We start from the raw sequence: 19,909 nt of genomic DNA on the forward strand, positions 1-19,909 counted from the left end.
AATCCATGTTCTATGACATAGAATAACTGTTATAACAGGTGATCTGTAACGATTATGAGTGTTTACCCAACCAGCATGTGCTATCTCAAAATCCAGAAAACATTTACGCATTAAACAGGCTTTAAATGTTTTATTTATCCATCGCTTTGTACGAAATTCGAAATTAGAAAAAGATAAATAGTAAAAAATATAATTATTAAATAATATTCTTTTGTTACAAACAAAATGGGATTTTTTAAAACAAATTTCCAATTTTACATACCTTAACAGATTTATTTCACATTAAACCTTCAGTAAATTAAAATACCCTGGAGTCAAATAAATATATAAACAAAGAATTTCCCAAAATTATAAAAAAAAATCGGGGATAAGGATGACTACACAGGCTTATCCGCTGATACGTATTGATAACAATGCTTCTTTAATGACGTAAAGTATTTTTAAAGAAATAGGCGATATTTAAAAAAATTGTTCTAGAATGATATTTTTTTAAGTCCTTATCATTGTTTAGAAATATAAATATTTCTTCGAATGTACCGTTAAAAAAAGAATAAAAAACAGTTAAATCAGGCATTCTGGTAGTCTATTTACACCTTATCAAATTTTATAGGTCATAATTTTAAAGTTTATCATTTAAAACAGTTTATCTGTCTCGTTTTTTTTTTTTACTTTAATTTATGCTGTTGGAAAAAAATAATTTCTGAATCATAAATGTGTCGAAAAATATGATGATTTAACTCATCTACATACTGGACAGTTATCATACGCAAATCACCGTAAAAATAGACGACTTTAGAGATTTAAATTTTTTATAAACTTGAATTTCATTTCGGAAGGTCGATATTATATTTAACTATGAAAAAAACCCTGAATTTCTTGTTATCAATTTATTTATTTTAATTTCGAACGTAAAATTTTAGCCTCATCAGTCGGTAAATAAAAACGCTGTTTAGTCAGGCAGAGAAGTAAATATTTTTGGAGGAAATATAATTTGTAAAATAAATAAATTTATTTTTCGAGAAGTTATTAAATTTTTACCTTTATATTTTGTAGATTGAAAAACAAGGTTATATTCAAAAAGCGTTTACAAAAGTTTAACTTAAAATCTAAACTCAGTTAGCCATTTCGATTGTACTAGTGAACTATCATCATAAGAAATTATATAAGAAATTAGGCGAATAAATAAAAAAAAAACGAAGAAATAATAAAAAAATAATGGCAAATAAACAGTACTTTAATAAGAATTCTTACTCTAAACAGTTACTTTTCAAAATAAGAGTAAAAAATAAAAGTATAATGTATGTTTCTTTCTTTTATTCATGTTTTAGACAACATCAGTAGAAGCGTAAATTTTACAATCATCTAAACTATTTAAACTTCCAATTTAGATTGTCTGCCCTGACTTCATGCACGTCCTAAATAAAACTTATTTAGATATCCCAGCCCATAATAGAAATTTAAGGGACAACTAATCATTGAATGTATTTATGAATCATTGTTTTTACAAAATCACGCGCTTACGCGCGCACACACACATGTGTATAACGCTAGTACGAAATAAAACAAAATAAATTATATATTCTAATAGAGGACTAAAACTGACCTGATGGCACCTATTAGCACTTTTACCAAACTTGAAAATTTTCTAAATAATCGACAGGGGTATGAGGGGGTATAAATTATCACGCGAGAAACAACCGACTGATTCCTTTCAAATTTCCGGCAAAGATTGATGTTTTTCCAGGGAAGGTTTTAACCATAAATTGAGGACTTGGCCTCCATGATGGAGGGTATGAAGGGCGTATCAGAGCATCACACGAGAACCAACCGACCGATTGTTTTTAAATTTTCAGTATAAATTCGTTTCATCCCAGGGAAGGTTTTAAATTGTAGATCGAGACCCTAGTCCGATTTTGAGGGGCTATGAGGGAGTGTCAACGTTTTTATGTCAAGAACGAGGGTAAAGTTGGAGGAAAGAGAGCTTATCAGGCTTTAATTGCTGTTTATCAAAATTATTCTCACTATCGTGAGGATAATGTACTCAGCTGGTAAGTAATTTTTAATAAATTAAAAACGACTTTTTAATATTTCCCTCCGCTAAAGCTTTTCAACAATCAAATATTCTGCATCATTGTTCATAAAGTAATTTTACCAATTACTGTATCTACTATTACCTGTTTATTACTTAATATTTTTAAAACTAATTTTTCTGATCAACTGATTGTTACTTCCTTGTGCGAAGTAAAGGAAGTATTGAGATCGCGAAAAATTTCGGTTTTCAGATTACAACGGAAATATCCATTTTGACCATCCCTAAAACCATTTTAACTAGTTTTGGCGTGACGTCTGTACGTACGTATGTATCTCGCATAAGTCAAAAACGATAGCCATAGGATGTTAAAATTTTGGATTTAGGACTGTTGCAACATCTAGGTGTGCACCTCCCTTTTTGATCGCAATCAACTGAACCAAAAGTGTCCAAAAAAGCCCAAAATCCCAAGAAATTTGGATTTTTGACTTTTTATTATCTGCAGTAATAAGCTCTCCTTGAGACTTTTTCAACGATATCATAAGTGGTACTTATTTTCATTGGTTCCAGAGTTATAGCCAAATGAAATTATAATTAATGAAATATTAGGATCTTACAAAGGTAAGGCAAATCGGTTCGAATCAGACTTCATCTGCTTTTTTCTTTTAACTTTTTTAAAAAATTTAAATGTATTGATTTATTCGTAATTATTAACTCTTGATTATAAAAAAAGAATTTACGATGTTAAAATTCAATAATAAAAATAATAAAAAATAAAAAAAATATCAGAAGTTATTAATTAAATAAAATTTTATATACTTTTAAAAATGTGTATATGTAATTTAACAGATGTTCAAGGAGGTCGTGTGGTGTCCACACCAGATTTCTTATATTCTAGTCTCAATTACTTCTAATTTGAAACTAATAAAATAGAATTTTGCTACAATAAAAGTAAAATTAAAAAAAAAAACAAATAGGAAAAATTTAATTGATATATGTGGCCTGAAAATATTAAATATAAAAACGTTATCAAATTAAAATAAATTGATAAACAAAAAAATAGATAAATAGTTTGAACGATATAAATATGAAAGCTTTTTAGAATTTCATCAGGTTAATTTTTATTTGTTATATAAAGTTTAATCAGTAATATGAGGCCAAGAATTAAAGGGATAGTTCTAAGTATTAATTAGCCGACTAGATTATTAGTAAGGAGATGAATAAATTTAGAATTGTTAAAAAATTAATCATTATAGGAATAAAATTAACATTTAAAATTATATAATAATTTTTTTTTAAAAACAAAAATAAACAATTTATATTAAAATTTGTGTAAATTTATTTTCATTTCTTTGATTAAATATTAGTAACTATTTTAAACATTAGATTTTAACGACGTAATAAAAATTTGTTTCTAGGTTTAGTCTTAATTCATTATTCTTTTTATCGACCGTAAAATTAAAAACTTTTCGTAATATTTCAATTCGTTGAACGCGTTTTATTAATTCTAAGAATAGAATCATAGAGACTGCTTATACTGACTTTTATATTTTTAAATATATCCTACACGAAACGAGTGAAAGTCGATCTAATGAATGGAGGGTTATAATCTGTTAGAAATAACGATAAAAATAATGGTGATAATGAAAAAATAAAACCTAAAAACAATCGTCGAAAGAAAGAAATAGGGAATTAATTAAGGTAAAAGGGAATTTTTTATTAAATGTTATTTTATGTTGGCGATACTAATGTTAGAACGAAACCAGTCTTGGGCAAACCGCAGTTCGGTTGTGACACGGTGTCGTTGGATTCAGGTGTGACTGTTTATCTCTGTTATTACGTTAACGTTACGTCGTTCGACGATTGTGTGAAGCATGTGTGAAAGTTTTATTTAGAATAAGTGAAATGAAATGATCCGATTTACCATTTATTGTTGTTATATTAATCTTCTTTTTATACTTCTTCTATTGCTGATATTTTCTACATCGTCATCGGCCGAAGGTAAAGATAAAAATATTTTTAATTCTTCATACATTCCTACTATTAAAGTCACCAAAGTAATTTACAACAGTTTTCTTTTCAAATATTGTTTAATTACATAATTTTTTAAAATTATTTATTCATATAATATACATTCGACTAATTGAAGTTCTTAGTATAGAAAACATTAATTTTTAAACCGAAATGTTCACATTCCAGATGAATGTAGTTCAACAAATATGTATGTATATTTTTACTTTAACGTACTTCTATTTATTTTTTTAAATCTTATCCTTGTTAAAAACAAGTAAAAAAGATAAAAATCTTCATATTACAATATTTGATTGAGGGGTGAAGTTTGGAATACGTTATGAAATATTCGAATTATCTACTTTGTCATATTTATTGCATGTGGTATCTAAATTTATATATATATATATATATAAATAAGAAAATGTCCTGACTGACATTTTCTTATTCAACGCCCAGCAAAAGCTACTGAAGGTAAATTGATGAAAATTTTTATAGATGTTCTTCTTAGGGTGTAAACGCACAATTAAAATGAAATTTTTGAAATACCGAATTTAAAGGATTTAAATGGAGTAACGATGAAATTTACGATATTTTTAATTTATTGATAACAAATGAAGACATCTACTTGATTTATGGTTTGTGTAATTTTCATGTAAATATCTAAAAACCAATTTCTAGATTTTTTGAAATTCGACCTTAAAAGAGGTGAAGAAAGGTAAAAAAATTTGAACAATTGAAAATTTTCCCCATTTCCGACTACAATAAACTATATATTCACAAGAGTGGAGATTGCAAATATTCGTCAGATAAATTTCTAAAAATCATTTTTGACTTTTTAAGGGGTTAGGCTGTGTATGGCGCGGTGGCTCAACCGACACAGCCAGTGTTACTGTATGTGCGACGCGACTGGCAACACCTGCCTCCGGTTACTTGACTAAAAAAACATAAAATTAAAGTAATTAAAAATTTTTTTAAAATATGAGAAAATTACGGTCACTTCATAGCGGTGTTTGTCAGGTAACTCTAAGAACGGGGTAAAATATTCATACGGGTAACCGGTCATAACTAATATATTTAGATGGAGGTCGACTGTTTTGAAACCCACATTTCAGGAGGCAGAGCCCCCTGACTAGACGGGAAGGATGAATGAAGTGAGCCCTAACCGGCTATTTTTCCTAACCGCGACGAAAAATGTAACTGTATAGAGCGAGCGAAGTCGTGACAAGTCAGCTAGTAATGAAATAAAATTCGTTTTCCTTCTGTGTTAATATTATTAATACTAATTAATTTTTATTTGGAAACAAATAATGATATTTATATTAAATATAATATAGTCTAGTACTTAAAGAAAAAATCTGATGTGGACACCACATGACTTCCTTGAACACATTTTTTTTTCTTTAACCGGAACCACCGTTAGGTATTGCTTCAAAGGATGAGATGAATGATTTGTAGCGTGTGTGAAAAATGCCATGCCTGACCGGGATTCGAACCCGGGACCTCCGGATGAAAGGTCGAGATGCTACCACTCCCCTCACAGAAACCGGCTCCTTGTACACCTATTAAATTACATATACACATTTTTTTAAGATAAAAAGTATATAAAATTTTATTTAGTTAATAACGTCTGATATTTTTCATATATTTTGAAGTGAAAACTTCTTTAGACGCGTTGTGTCAGAATTTTTTGTACGTACGAATTACATGGGAACATGGGGAAAAAATCGCTGACTCGTAATCAAAATCTGTAACGTAACGCAAGACGCTAAGCATGTATATATGGAAGAGAAAAAGGCATAGAGCGAGACTATATATTCGCATATATGAGTGTATAGTATAATATGTAGTAGCAGAGGATGGGTGGTGGGAGAAAAAACTGCCAGTGATTTTCACAATAATTCTCCCTCTCTTCACTCATAATAATAAAAAAAAAATAATTGTTTAAATTCAGTGTAAGTGTAACATATAATATTTTTTTACTGAGTTTGTATAATATGTGAAGATTTTCAACACCAAATTTATATGCATTAAAAAATCATTAACCTTGAAAATATTGTCGGTAAAGATTGCTGTTTATCGTTAAAAAATTACTTTATATGAACTATTTTGGTCCTGCAATTCTGTGGGGGCGAATTTCGATCGCGCTAGTATCTCCAGAACGGTGGCCGCTAGACGCATGAAACTAGAACGTATCGTTCCAGGTGATCGCAAAGCACCCCTTCAGTTAAGCCTTTAATAAAATCGCGTAATAAAATCGCAATAATAAAATTAATAAAATCGCGTTTAAGTGCCCTAGAACGCACCGTTTTCGAGAACGCCCTTTTTTTATTTAACGAAAGATATGTCTGAGAAATCCCGTTTCTTACGCAAAATATAAATAAAATAACATCAGCTATCAATAATTAGCTACCACAACTAAAAAAAATTAAAGATCCAAAACACCCGCTTTCTCTGAAAGTAATGATGACTGATTGATGCAGAACATCATTATAAATTTATAGCGTAAATTTAGTAGCTGTTAGATTATAAAAACCAACAGTAATTTTGAAGTTTGCATTGTAAATAATGACCACTGCATATATTAAATAATGATCAACATTATACACACATCGCTGAAAGTAATGATGACCTACATCGTCATCGTAAATTTATAATTAATCAAACTTTTTACAGTTAAAGCTTGTGTTTTACTATGAATTTTTCAGTAAATCAACTGTTTCAACATGTGAACACACATTCATCATTGAAAGTAGCCGTTCTTTATTGTATTCGAATAAACCCGTGAAAAGAAACGTGGTGGTTCAGTAGCCAATTTCTTTGTTGGTTTTTGCTGTAATTTTGGGGCATCTCAAATCCGTGTTTTACTACGTATTTTGCAGTAAATCCACTCTTTCGGCGTGAAAATTTAACTAAAACCGGGGATAATCGTGGAAAACACACGTTCAAATTGTGCGCCAAATTGATTATAGGGGTCAGAAGTTAAAGTGGCTAACGAATGTAAAAATTATATGCTTCTTGTAATATATATTAATTCGAAACGACTGCGATCCCATACAAGTTTTCACTTCGTACATGTATCTTTTTTTAAATTATTATTATTTATTGTAAAAGGTTTTTACAATCAGTGGTTAATAATTATTAATAAATCAATATATTTAAATGAAAAGTTAAAAACAACGATGAAGTCGGATTTTAACTTATGTGCCTTCCCCTTGCAAGATCAAATATTTTATTGATTAAAATTTTATTTGGCTATAACTCTGGAACCGATGAAAATAAGTACCGCTTATGATATATCATTGAAGAGCTCTCGATGAGAATTTATTACTGCAGTTAAGAAAAAATCCAAAATCCAAATTGTTTTGGATTTTGGGCTTTTTTTGGACACTCTTGGTCCAGTCGATTGCGATCAAAAGGGAAGGTGTACAACTAGATGTTACAACAGTCCTAAATCCAAAATTTCAACACTGTTCGGCTAATCGTTTTTAATTTATGCGAGATACATACGTACGTACAGGGGTCACGCCGAAAAAAGTTAAAATGGATTCAGGGATGGTCAAACTGGATATTTCCGTTGAAATTTGAAAACCGAATTTTTTCACGATCACAATACTTTCTTCACTTCGTTTAAAGAAGTAAAAACGCTGTTACTTAAATTTTGATATTATAGAATTAAACAAGAAAATGGTTCGAAATAACCGATATGAATTTTACGTTATGATTTTAAAATTTCTAAATGTCTTGTAATAATCATTACGAAAAATGTAAAATTTATTATTGTGTAAATGAAATTTTATAAAAAAAAGTCTGAAATTTTTTGCGGCGTAAAATATATTGTTACATTTAAAAAAATTAAAATATTTTCTAATTTTTTACGTTTCCCTATCTTATATCTCTTGTTACACATTGACATAAATATTTAACCCTAAAAATTATACTCGTACTACTAACTATATGTTTGTTTATATTAAAATGAAAAAAGAAGATTTGTTTCATAGTTAAAAAGTTTATTTTTGTTCTTCTTTCTCGTTTCACAAGGTTTAGGTTATATAGCTTGTTCCGGGGTTCATCTTTTTCTCGATCGGCCTCGATCTCTTTTCCCTGACGACTTGTAATGCCAGGATCGTAAAGGTAGTTTACTAAGACTTGCAATCCGAAAATGATGTTTGATCTAATTTTTGTGTACATCGCAGGAATTAATAAATTAATAGATTTAATAACTTAAGTTTATATTTAAATACTAATTATCATAGCTTTTTAATTAATTATTACATTTTTTTTAGAATTTATATATATTTTTTATATTGATAAAAAAATTATTTTTGCGATCATTCATTTCTGAGTATTGATTTTTTTTTTGGGGGGGGGAGCTATTTTGTATGATTTTTATATAAATAGCTTGATTTTATTTAGTTGTAACTATTATTATTATTATAATACAATAAATGTAAAAATAAAAATATAAACTATAAAAGGTTTTTATAATTAATATGTAATCTTTTTTTATATTTTTAATTTTTTTAATAAATCATATTATTTAAAATAAAGAAAAATATTTTTAATATCCAATACTTCTTCGCGTTTATTGTACTCGTATATGTACGAGTATGCATGATAATTTATTTAAAGATGTGTCAAACGATTAGGTTATTGTGATAGTTTGTCGTTCATTATCTTCTATCGATTTGATTTTTTGCCAGTATACGCATATAATCGTTTGTCATTTCATTAGAAAAAAGATATTTTTAAAAAAGCTAAGATAAAACCGGTAAGCTTTTTCTACTTTAAATAATGGTGAAATACCACTTTCTAATTAACTAGAAAATAAGATAAACCGTTTAACAAATTTTTATTTAAATTCGAAACTAACATGACCATTTTAATTCTTAAGCAAGATTCATCAATAGACACTAGGAAAAAGTGTTTATAAAAAATAATTGAAAAAAATGAACAGAACTTACAAAAAAATGTAAAACGAATATTTTACTGAGATTTTAGAATAAGAATAAAAAGAAAAGAAAAAGAAGTTGTTTATTAATATGTTATTATTTTTTTTACATATATTTTTATATAGACTAGCGGCTACCCGCGGCGGCTTCGCACGTGTACTTGACGCGTAGCTTGAGCTCTTCAACAATCGTTTGATCTTCAATTTAAGCAGCACTGGATGTCGCTTGATGGAACCTAAATTGGTCGACTTATTTGGGCGTAGGTCTGAATTTTTATGTTGCGTAAGACATAGTTTTGATCGGTATGAGTGTACCACCGGTTTAACTTTAAACTCTTTCATTTTCTGAGACATTCACAGTCACGAACGGTGTTTTCAAATCTGTACTGGGCGCGGGGTTCGCGCTTCCGGGATTTCGGTCAGTTAGTTTGAGAGAATCGTGTTAGATTGGATGTGATGATGTCCGTTTGAGGCCTACGTGAAGGCGAAATTTGAAATGTATTTTACCGATACAAATGTCTGCCGAGGCATTTACATCGGTGGTTTCCCGACCGAGGCCTGGCTGGTGACTGTGAGATGTAATCAGTTAGAGGGCCTAAAGACGACTTCCGGTAAAGTTCCTCAGGGCTTCGAACGGAGGGGGTGGTGTGGCGACCGGTAACGTCTAAAGGTGGGTGTCTTCTCCCTACGGGATTGGGATGCCCCTTGATATTGAACTTGATGGTTTCTTTGTAGCGTAACTTAACAGTGAGACCTACAATGAGTTGGAAAACGAGTGAGAAGGAGATAGCAGATGAAATGGTGACACAGATTTACAACGGGATAAAGAACAAAATAGTTGTCCACCAATTTTCAACCGTGGTTGTTAATAACTGTATTTTGTGGCAAATTTTATGAGTTTTCAGAAAATCCACTTTCATTGATTTCCTCACAGTTTTCGAGAAATTTGCAAAAAACCGTATAGATAGGCATTAAAATTTTGCTTAAGGGGAGTAGGATAAATGGGTTGGGATAGTTTTTTCAATAAACATTTAGATAACAATTTTTCTCTTGCTTGAAACTGCTAGTATACAAATTCTCATCACGACCAGAATAAATCTAAATCTGTATAAAAAGATAGATACACAAGCACTTTTTTGTATATTAAGATTTTCCGTATTGATACTGATAATGACTGAATAACAATCGAAACGAGCACCTAGATTTAGAATTTAAATAAAGATTTTTTTTTAAATTTTTGAGCGTAAACTTTTTTCCAATTTACTTCATTAACTTTTGATAACTGTTATCTAAGCTTTAATTGTCAAAACAAATAAAAAAGAGAAAAGAATTGAAAATTAGTTTTTCCGTTTCTTTTTTTACTACAAGGAAGTATTGTTATCGCGAAAAATTTTGGAATTAAGATTTCAACGGAAATATCCATTTTACGATCCCTAAATCCAGTTTGACTAGTTTCGGCGTGACGTTTGTACGTACTTCGCATAACTCAAAAACCATTAGCCGTTGAATATTGAAATTTTGGATTTAGGACTCTTGTAACTATGTTACAAGAGTGTTGTTCACTTCCCCTTACATTGCAATCGATTTCACAAAAAATGTCCAAAAAAGCACAAAATTCAAAAAATTTAGATTTTGTACTTTCTGTTAACTGCAGTAATATGTCCTCATTGAGAACTTTTCAAAGATATATCTTAAGTGGTACTTTTTTCATCGATTCCAGAGTTACAGCAAAATAAAATTTTAATTAATGAAATATTTGGATCTTTCAAGGGGAAAGATCCACATCGATTCAGAGTCCCGACTTCACTTTCTTTTTTTAAACTTTTTTTTATTTAAATATATTGGTTTATTAATAATTACGAGGGTTATTTTTTTTCAAGTTTCAAGGTCCGATCAGTCACGAAATTAAAACCACAGTGAAAACAAAAACCTTTTTATTTGTAACAAGTACTTACGTAGAGAGTAACTATCATACTCTCTCTTATGATTGATTAAAAAACAAAGAAGACGATTGGTTAGAATTTTGTGTCTGATAATGATAAGAATTACTCTCACCTTATGATTGGTTAAAAAGCAAAGAATACGATTGGTTGGAATTTTGTGTCTGTTAATGATAAGAATTACTCTCACCTTATGATTGGTTAAAAAGCAAAGAATACGATTGGTTGGAATTTTGTGTCTGATAATGATAAGAATTACTCTCACCTTATGATTGGTTAAAAAGCAAAGAATACGATTGGTTGGAATTTTGTGTCTGATAATGATAAGAATTACTCTCACCTTATGATTGGTTAAAAAGCAAAGAATACGATTGGTTGGAATTTTGTGCCTGATAATGATAAGAATTACTCTCACCTTATGATTGGTTAAAAAGCAAAGAATACGATTGGTTGGAATTTTGTGCCTGATAATGATAAGTATTTCGAGGGTTATTTTTTTTTCAAAGTCCGATCGGTCACGAAATTAAAACCACAGTGAAAATAAAAAAAAATTTATTTGTTACAAGTACTTACATAGTTACATAGAGTGGATGAATAAGAATAAGCGGAGAGGAATGTTTGTCATCAAGCATTGTCTTTCTCCATGACAATGCTTGGCCGCATACTGCAGCTGTAACAAAGAAGCTCCTGCAGAGTTTTCGTTGGGAAGTGGTTGATCACCAGCCATACAGCCCGGGCTTTGCTCCATCCGATTTTCACCTCTTTGCTGACATGAAACGCTGGCTAGGAGGACAACATTTTGGCACAGACATCGAGCTGCAGACCGGCGTAGAAACATGTGTATATGTAATTTAATAGGAGTATAAGGAAGTCATGTGATGTGCACGTCAAATTCTTTTTTCATATTTATTCTGGCCCAACGGGCTCTGGTGATAAACTCGTCGTCGAAAATTAGTTACCTAACAGCTGATTTTCGAATTCGAAGGTTCTGAGGTTCAAATCCTAGTTAAGATTAGGTTGCTGTTATACGGATTTGAATGCTAGACAATGGATATTGCTGTACTTTCGTGGTTAGGGTTCAATTAACCAGACGTCTCAGAGATGTTCAGCCCTGGATTCTATAAAAGTCTACTTCTCATTTACATTTCATACATACCGTTCTCATCTCATTGGGCCGTGGGACTTATTGTTCACTAGTTGAACAGATTGCAACATACGCATTAGGAAAATAATATAATATATCTATTCTGTAGATTTCACGTATTAAGAAAAATATTAATTTTTAAAATTAAATTTAACTGATGTTTCAAAATAAAGAAAAAATAATACAAAACGAAGGTTATTCAAATAGATTTATCACTGGACTCCACATTACATTAGATAAGTTTGAATAAATAATTACGAAAGCAAGAATTTAGAAAAATACAAACATAAGAGAGAAAGAAAATGAATGATCTTTTGATTCGTTTGTTACAAGAAAAAGGAAGGGAGTGATATATGTAGATTCCTTTATAGTGAGGGGATATGTAAAATCTCGGTAATAGTATACGTAGAATAGCTATGAATCTAAACTAAATATGTGTGTAGGTTTACTTTAAAATTATCATGTATCAGATTTATCAACCCACATACACATTTACTCTACGTATTCTGAAAGGTGACGTTAAAGTTAGTATGGGATATAAAAAAGAAGATTAAGTCAACATTTTTTGAGTAAAATAATAATTAATAAATAAAAACATCTCAATAAAATCTCATGTTATTTAATAAATAGTATTACTTTTTTTATAGAGATTGGATTCATTCATTATCTGAATTATGAATGAAGTTATTCTAATAAAATAATAAAGCGGCAACTAATTTTAATAAAGATTTTCTTAAATTACCTTAATTATAGATATAATCTAAAAATAATACAAAAAAGTGGATCCGATAAAATCGATAAATATGACATGAATATTTAAAGTCAATTTGGTATCTTGTTAATTATTCCATCTCAACATCTATATAAATAAAAATGTAAATGTTCGTTTGTTAAAAATCTTAAATCACCGAAAGTTCTTCACCGATTGCTTTGAAATTTTAACATAATATTGCATTCGAATACGCGCGTTTTTAAAAAAATATATATATATACTATTTATATATCTAAGATGTCACACCTGTGATAGGTAAAAACATGATTTTAAAAAAAAAAACAGCGCTATCTGTTGGACGTAAAAGCAACACACGCTATTCTACATATTTTACGATTCCATTTCAATGTTTCCGATATGGTTGTCTGCTACAGACTAAAAAACTACTGGACCGATTTACGCGCGGGGAAAAAAGGAAAAAATCGGAAAAGGAAAAGAGGGAAAATCAAAAAAGGTAAAAGGGAAGAAAACAAAAAAGGAAGAAGGGGACAACGGAAAAAAGAAAAAGGGGAAAACGGGGAAAGTAATAAAAGGGAAAGACAAATGGGGGAAGGAACGGAAAAGGAAGGGGAACGGGAGGAAAGAACCACGGTAAAAATTAAAATGGGGGAAATGAAACTGGGGAAAGGAAAAGGGGGAAGGGATATGTGGAAAGGGTAAAGAGGAAGGGAGGGTGGAAAGGTGGGAAAGGGAAAGGTTAAATTTTGTGAAGTTCATTTCCGAATGTTCATTTTGTTAATGTTTTATCAAACTTTCAATTTCGTTCATTTAATCTGATATATATATATATACTCAAATCTAGCAATAGCGAAGCATTGCCGGGTCTGCTAGTAATACATAGAAATAAAACAAAATCTGAGCATTTATTATGATAAAATTTGTTACTGTTATTATTATCACAATTTATAGTAAATGATGGACTATTTGAATTACTCGTCGTATATCCTATACCAGCTTTCTTCTATTGTCCGGAAGAAATTGTTGGTTATGATATAATAAGGTTATCTACCTTAAAAAAGTCCCTCGTACCATGTCCGTTTTCATTTCTCCTCTATTCCTAGGTAAAACTTATACCTTAGGAAAAGAACTTAGAAAAAATCCTAATAGTTCTTATTCCCTTTAATAGTTCTTACTTTTTCCGATTTCTCTTTTTACCGACTTTTCGAAGAAAAGTACGGTATTACTTTCGGTCGTATGGTGGGAATGAGAGGTGAAAATGAATACGTTTTGAGGTATGAGGAATATGAAAATATCATTTATTAAAAATGAGGTTTCCTTATATATTTATAGGCCTATGTGTAAAATTTTGTAATTCGAAAATCTCCAAAACTTACTTATTAAAATCTAGATATGCTGTAGTAGGGTGTCTGAAGTTTTGCTTGTAAAAATTTGATAAAGATTGGTTGAGTCGTTCTTGAGTCACGCTCAATTTAAGGTCGAACAAATATGAAGTATTGTTGACTGTAGTGTATTATTCATACGTGCTTATGCAGTGAGTCACATTGGTGAGGGAGTTGATTTATGCGTTTGTGTAGGGTCTACACGGTAATCGAACGTATATAGTACCTTGTACTCAGGAAATCAATGCGTTAGTGAGGCCGTCGAAAACGAAATGTCGCTCTTGAGCACTTCTACGCAAGAGTTTTTTTTTTTTATTATTTTCTAACGATCCTGATTTTTTTAATGGTATGAATTAGGCGTTAGCATTCTACTTTAAAGTGCGATGAAGCTTCTGTATTATTCTCATTCTGTCTGTCTATTCTATTTTCTCCAATCTCCTTCAACTGAACATTTCAAATGTTTCTCGCATTTCTATTTCTCTTTTTCTTAATATCCATATTTCATATCTATATAGAAGTAAACTCCAAATATAAAATTTTATAAATTGCTCCTTAAGTTTACTTTTATTTTACTACATAAAAACTGATTTCTATTAAACACTTTCTTAGCTATTTGCTATTTTAATTTTTATTTTTGTAACCTGTTAGCGCCTAAATACCCGTATTGTTTTCAAGGCTAAACAGTTAAATTTTCCAGTACCAGAAAGTTTGATTTTGTATTACAGCAAAACAGAAGAAGATAATGCTCAACCACAGTCGGCTGGCTACTTGACAATGTTACTAAAAATGCACATCAATTTTGATGTTTACATAGAAAAGAAATAAAAATTAGCAAATGTTTAATTTATTTTTCACGAATTATATTTTTAGCGACTTATTTTGTCATCCCTTCCCCACAGATATTCAAAAGCAACGAAATTTTCGCGCGGTCTGATTTTTATAATTTACAGTAGTATCCTCTGCCACACATGATAATATCTTTCATTAAGAAATGTGGTAACAATGAATATTTAATATTAAAATAAAATGTAGGCCAGACTTTCCTAACAAATTTTATATGAAAGGATATTTTTTATTTCTCCCAAAAAGGGGTGCAGTACCGGAACGCTGTTCCGGTACTGCACTCCTGGTTGTCTCAATTATTCGGGTTTTCCTTCTTTACGTAGAATTTATTGTCTTATTATATCCTACCTTCATTACTTTTCCTTTCTGAACATTTAAATTATAGCTTAACGTTGCGAAACATTGTTTCAAATTAAATTTTATTTAATTATTTCCACATGAATTATTTTATTAAAATATATTCCCGTCGAGTAAATTAAAAAAAATAAATTCCAAGAAAGTCGCTTAAATTTCTCTTTACTTTAACCTTTAACTTTTGAAATATTTTATATCCTGTCAGTAAATCACAAAAAAAAAAAATATTTTCAACGAGAATAAGGTCAGAGCTTTCTTTAAAAAAAATATCGAAGAGAAGATGAATTTTATAAACTTTTATTTATGTAATATTAACTTTAGTTGATAAAACGAATATGAGGTATTAAATGCAAAAAATGTTGTTCATCAGGCGTTACATCCTATGGTATATATTAGAATAAGATCCTGGTTTCAATTAGAGCTAAGTTAAAAAACGACCTCCTTCAATTTTCTCATGAAACCCGAGAAATCAGGAAAGTAGACAGAAGTAATTCGAAATAATAAAGTAACATAATAATTTATTTTTTATTTTCCTTTAAGGTCGCAAAGGACCACTTTAGTCAGAATAATTCAAGTTTTTTTGCCGATCTTTTGGCCTTTAAGTTCTTAGCTTTTACTTTTTCCCAATATTTAGTCGTTCTTAATGATCTTGCTTTACGATCCTCTTCTGAATAAATCCATTTTGTATAATTAAAAGTTCTTACTTTAAAGTCGGCATTCGGATCTTTAATAATAAATTTTAATTTTTCGGATTTATTAAGTAAATCTTCGTAAGTCAAATTTAATTCTTGCATATCTTCTTTAATCTCTTTGATCCATAGTGGCGGATTTTTTAAAGACCAAAATCGATCGATAATTCTCTAAGTAATCCTATCCTGCGGTAATCTTAACAAGTGTGGACAGAAAGAAATTCGCTTCTTTTTCATAGTATTGATTAAGGATACCAAGTTTTCGTATAGAAATTTATTAGGCGATAATCTGTACTGATTTTCGCGTTTATATTTTTTGTTTAGCCAGGTTCTAAGAATCCTGCGTTCAACTTTAACCAAAGGTTCAGTTCTATTTTTCCGATTTAATCTAAATAAAGTCTCGCTCATATAAATCAAAATTATATGCTTTTATTTATACGTGCGCTTTTATTTCTGTTTTGCATAAATCGCAGAAATATCAAGAAAATATTATTCTCAGCAACGTAAAACTATTACGTTTCTCAATTTTATGTAAATAAGGCTGGCTATGGAAAATTATTTTGCTTTTCTATCTAATTATCTGTAAAATGTGAAACAATAAGTATTAAAAAAAATGATTTCTTCAGTCTTCACAAACCAATTTCTTTAAAATATTACAGTTTTTGAATGAAAAAAGCAAAAGAAAGTTTAGATCTTCGTTTATAATTATTATCTTATCGGGTATATTTTAACGCATTTATTATACCAGCAAATCAAGATATCACAACTCGAAAAATTATGCCCTGTAAAATGGGGACAGAATCTCCGTTTAAAAGGAATTTTCACCCATTAATGGAATAAAACAGATAAATTTATCCCTAAAATTTTCTTTTGTAAATTATTTAAGTAAATAAATAAAATAATCATTCAGTAGTACCTGAGATTCAGCCGGAAAAAGGAAGATAGGAAAATTCATACAAAACAAGTTTTCTACTTTACATCGGTTTTATTCAGTTATATTTATTTCTGGATATTTATAAATACATAAAAGTAAGAAACACATTTTCAGTATTTTCTTTAGTTTTATTTTTTATAGAATAAAATATTAAAAAAATAAAGGCAAACTATAAAGAAATCAAAAAATTTCACATGACATGTGAATCCAAACTAAATTTAATCCAGCTTGATCGACAAAGTGGGTTTGTGTTTTTACATTTTAAAGAACGTAGAAATTTATTCAAAACATTATACGAGCCGAATTTTTGTTCGGATTTATTATTTTTTTTAATAAAAAAGGAATTCAATTTTTAGGCACAGGAACATACTATATAAAAAAGTTAAAAACACTTTTCCTATTCATGGAGTAAAATCATATTATAGATATCAAAAGCCGACTGTCACGCGTAAGGAAAGCTTTCATGCAAAAAAATTGTGGCAATACTAAACATAGATCTAAGAATTAGAAAGAAATTGTTAAAAATATTAATAAAGTCAACGTTTTACGATAATGAAAGATGGACAACGGGAGGAACAGAAATGAAAAGAATCTGTTTTTTAGTGGCGGCTCGCGTATAGGCGCTGTAGAACCGCAGAACTCTCTATTTCCACTTGATATTATCGATAACATTTTATACAATGAGTCCTTCTTTCTTTATACTTGTACAATATATAATCCCTTAAGCTGAATGTCAGAAGCCATCCCCCAGCTTATGATGGGGGGAACTTTGCGTTTAACAGTTCCATCGGTGTGGTGTTTGGCTGCTGTACACATAGGAAGCTGCACGCGCGACTGCGGTGGGACAGGAGCACTGTCGCTCTCGCAGTGACGAACCTGGCGTGCTGGTGGAAGGTAATTTTTTTTTACTCTGCGTGTGTTGTGCTTAAAAACCGTGTACCATATTCTTGAATGTTATAAAGTGAAGAATTAGATTATTATCCTGCTTCCAGCTGTTCTATTTGATTCATTTTTTTTTCAATTCTTTTATTTATAGAAAACTTTAAACTACGGTCTTAAAAAGGCCCAGAAAAAATTTTCTGGATCAGAACCCTCACTAATTTTAATTACGAGCCGCCACTGATGTTGTTACTAAAGGCTGATAAAATTCAAAATTAAGAGGTCTTAAGGGAATAGGAAAGAAGGGAAATTTGAGATAGAATCTTGGAAAGTCGAACTAGGTTGATGGGTCCAGTTTAGTTAATTTGGTGATGCAGGGACACGTAAAAGAAGAGGAAGACAAAGGCTGGAATGAATAAAACGAATAACTGAAGATGTATGTCATAAACACGTTTAGGTTAATAAATTTAACACAAAACTAACAAAAAATTACAACGGCAGTAAAACCAATTTGTTTCCTTAATTTCCATAAACTATTATTTTAAAATGACAATCCTGTTAGTATCAAGGATTATAATTAATGAAAATACAAGTAAAAGCGTGAAATAGTATTAGTCAATCGAGACAACTTTCACAAAGTAGCAGGTATAAAGTAATAATAATGATTAGATTGTCACGATGAATTGTTAGAACAAGTAACGATGACGTTTCATAAAAGATAAAAAATTAAAATTCATTCCATAGTACCTAATAATATTTACTCATCGAATAAATTAATAATCAAAGTCGCTTACATTTAGAAAGGCAAGAAGTAAAGTTCGTTAAATAAAAAAATAATCAACTATTTAACTTGGCACTCGATAATAAGCAAACGTAATTAGTTTCAAGTAAGATTTATACTATGAAAAATTTAATTAAATTTTTATTTTATTAATTTTTTTGTAACTTTTGGTTTAGACTCTTTCTGAAAATTTAACTGTAGCTTAGCCGTTTTGGTGATCTTACATTTTCATATAAAAATGCCCGACAATGGCCCTTTCTAAGGTAATTCACAATTCTTATGATCATTTTTAATCAGACTGACTTTACGTTGACCAGCATAAAAATATACTGTAATAAAATTTTTTTTCCCTGAAAATTTATAGCTATGCCTCTACAATATAGGTATAAAATTCGTAACGATACAACTTTGCTCATTTCTAAAGTTGTGTGGATTGTGTAAATATCCAGCAAAAGTATAAATGTTTTAGCTAGAACCTCGCTTATGTTTAAATGTGGTGACAACGCTTTCAACTTGTGTCATGATTGCTAACACGCTAGTTATCATTATCATCATCTTGATCTTGTCGACAGGTATTGAAAATCGAGTGTCAAACAGTTGCAGATCGATTAGTCATAGCGTTTCCCCTCCCCGGGGTTCCAAATAGAAGAATAGAAACTCCTGATAATTTTACATCTATTAATGCTATATAATTTCCCGAAGATAGATATCTTTCTTTCTTCTTCTGTTTAACTTCCGGAACCACCGTAAGATATTACTTCAGAGGATGATATGCATGAGTGTAAATGAAGTGTAGTCTTGTATAGTCTCAGGACGACCATTCCATATAAGTGTGGTTAATTAAAATTTAAAACCCAACCACCAAAGAACACCGGTATCCACCATCTAGTATTCAAACCAGATAATATCTGGATTTTTAATACAGTGATTTTTGTGTAAACTTCTGCATCGTATTGTTGTTGACCAATTATGTGGTTTTTTTCGTTAAATATACTGCTGATTTCTCAGCTGAACTATATTAGAGTGGCTTCAGGGAAAAATTAAAAAATATTTGTTTTATCAGAATATAAAGTATTAAATTGTTTTACAAAATAACGTGTTGAAAAGTAGATTTAGAATTAGTGACTTCTTGTCGTACAACTTTTTAAGAAACAATATTTAGCTCGACTCTAAGTAGGCTGTTGCTGTAAAGTTATACGTAATTTCTCAGGAAAAGTTGATTTCAATAATTAATAGTTGATAA

At 30.1% G+C, this 19,909-nt stretch overlaps 1 protein-coding gene across 1 annotated transcript in view; it reads left to right on the top strand.

Moving 5' to 3' along the window:
* The first annotated feature begins 3,813 nt into the window (after nt 1-3,813).
* The window catches only part of fw (CUB and Sushi multiple domains furrowed), a 365,438-nt gene continuing 349,342 nt past the window's right edge, over nt 3,814-19,909 (top strand). Inside the window, exon 1 of the mRNA XM_075374311.1 lies at nt 3,814-4,030. Within this exon, the coding sequence (XP_075230426.1) occupies nt 3,940-4,030 (91 nt within the window). The 5' untranslated portion in view covers nt 3,814-3,939. The remainder of the gene's footprint in view (nt 4,031-19,909) is intronic.

Source organism: Lycorma delicatula, chromosome 8 (assembly GCF_047948215.1).
Source record: "Lycorma delicatula isolate Av1 chromosome 8, ASM4794821v1, whole genome shotgun sequence".
NCBI classification, from domain to species: domain Eukaryota; kingdom Metazoa; phylum Arthropoda; class Insecta; order Hemiptera; family Fulgoridae; genus Lycorma; species Lycorma delicatula.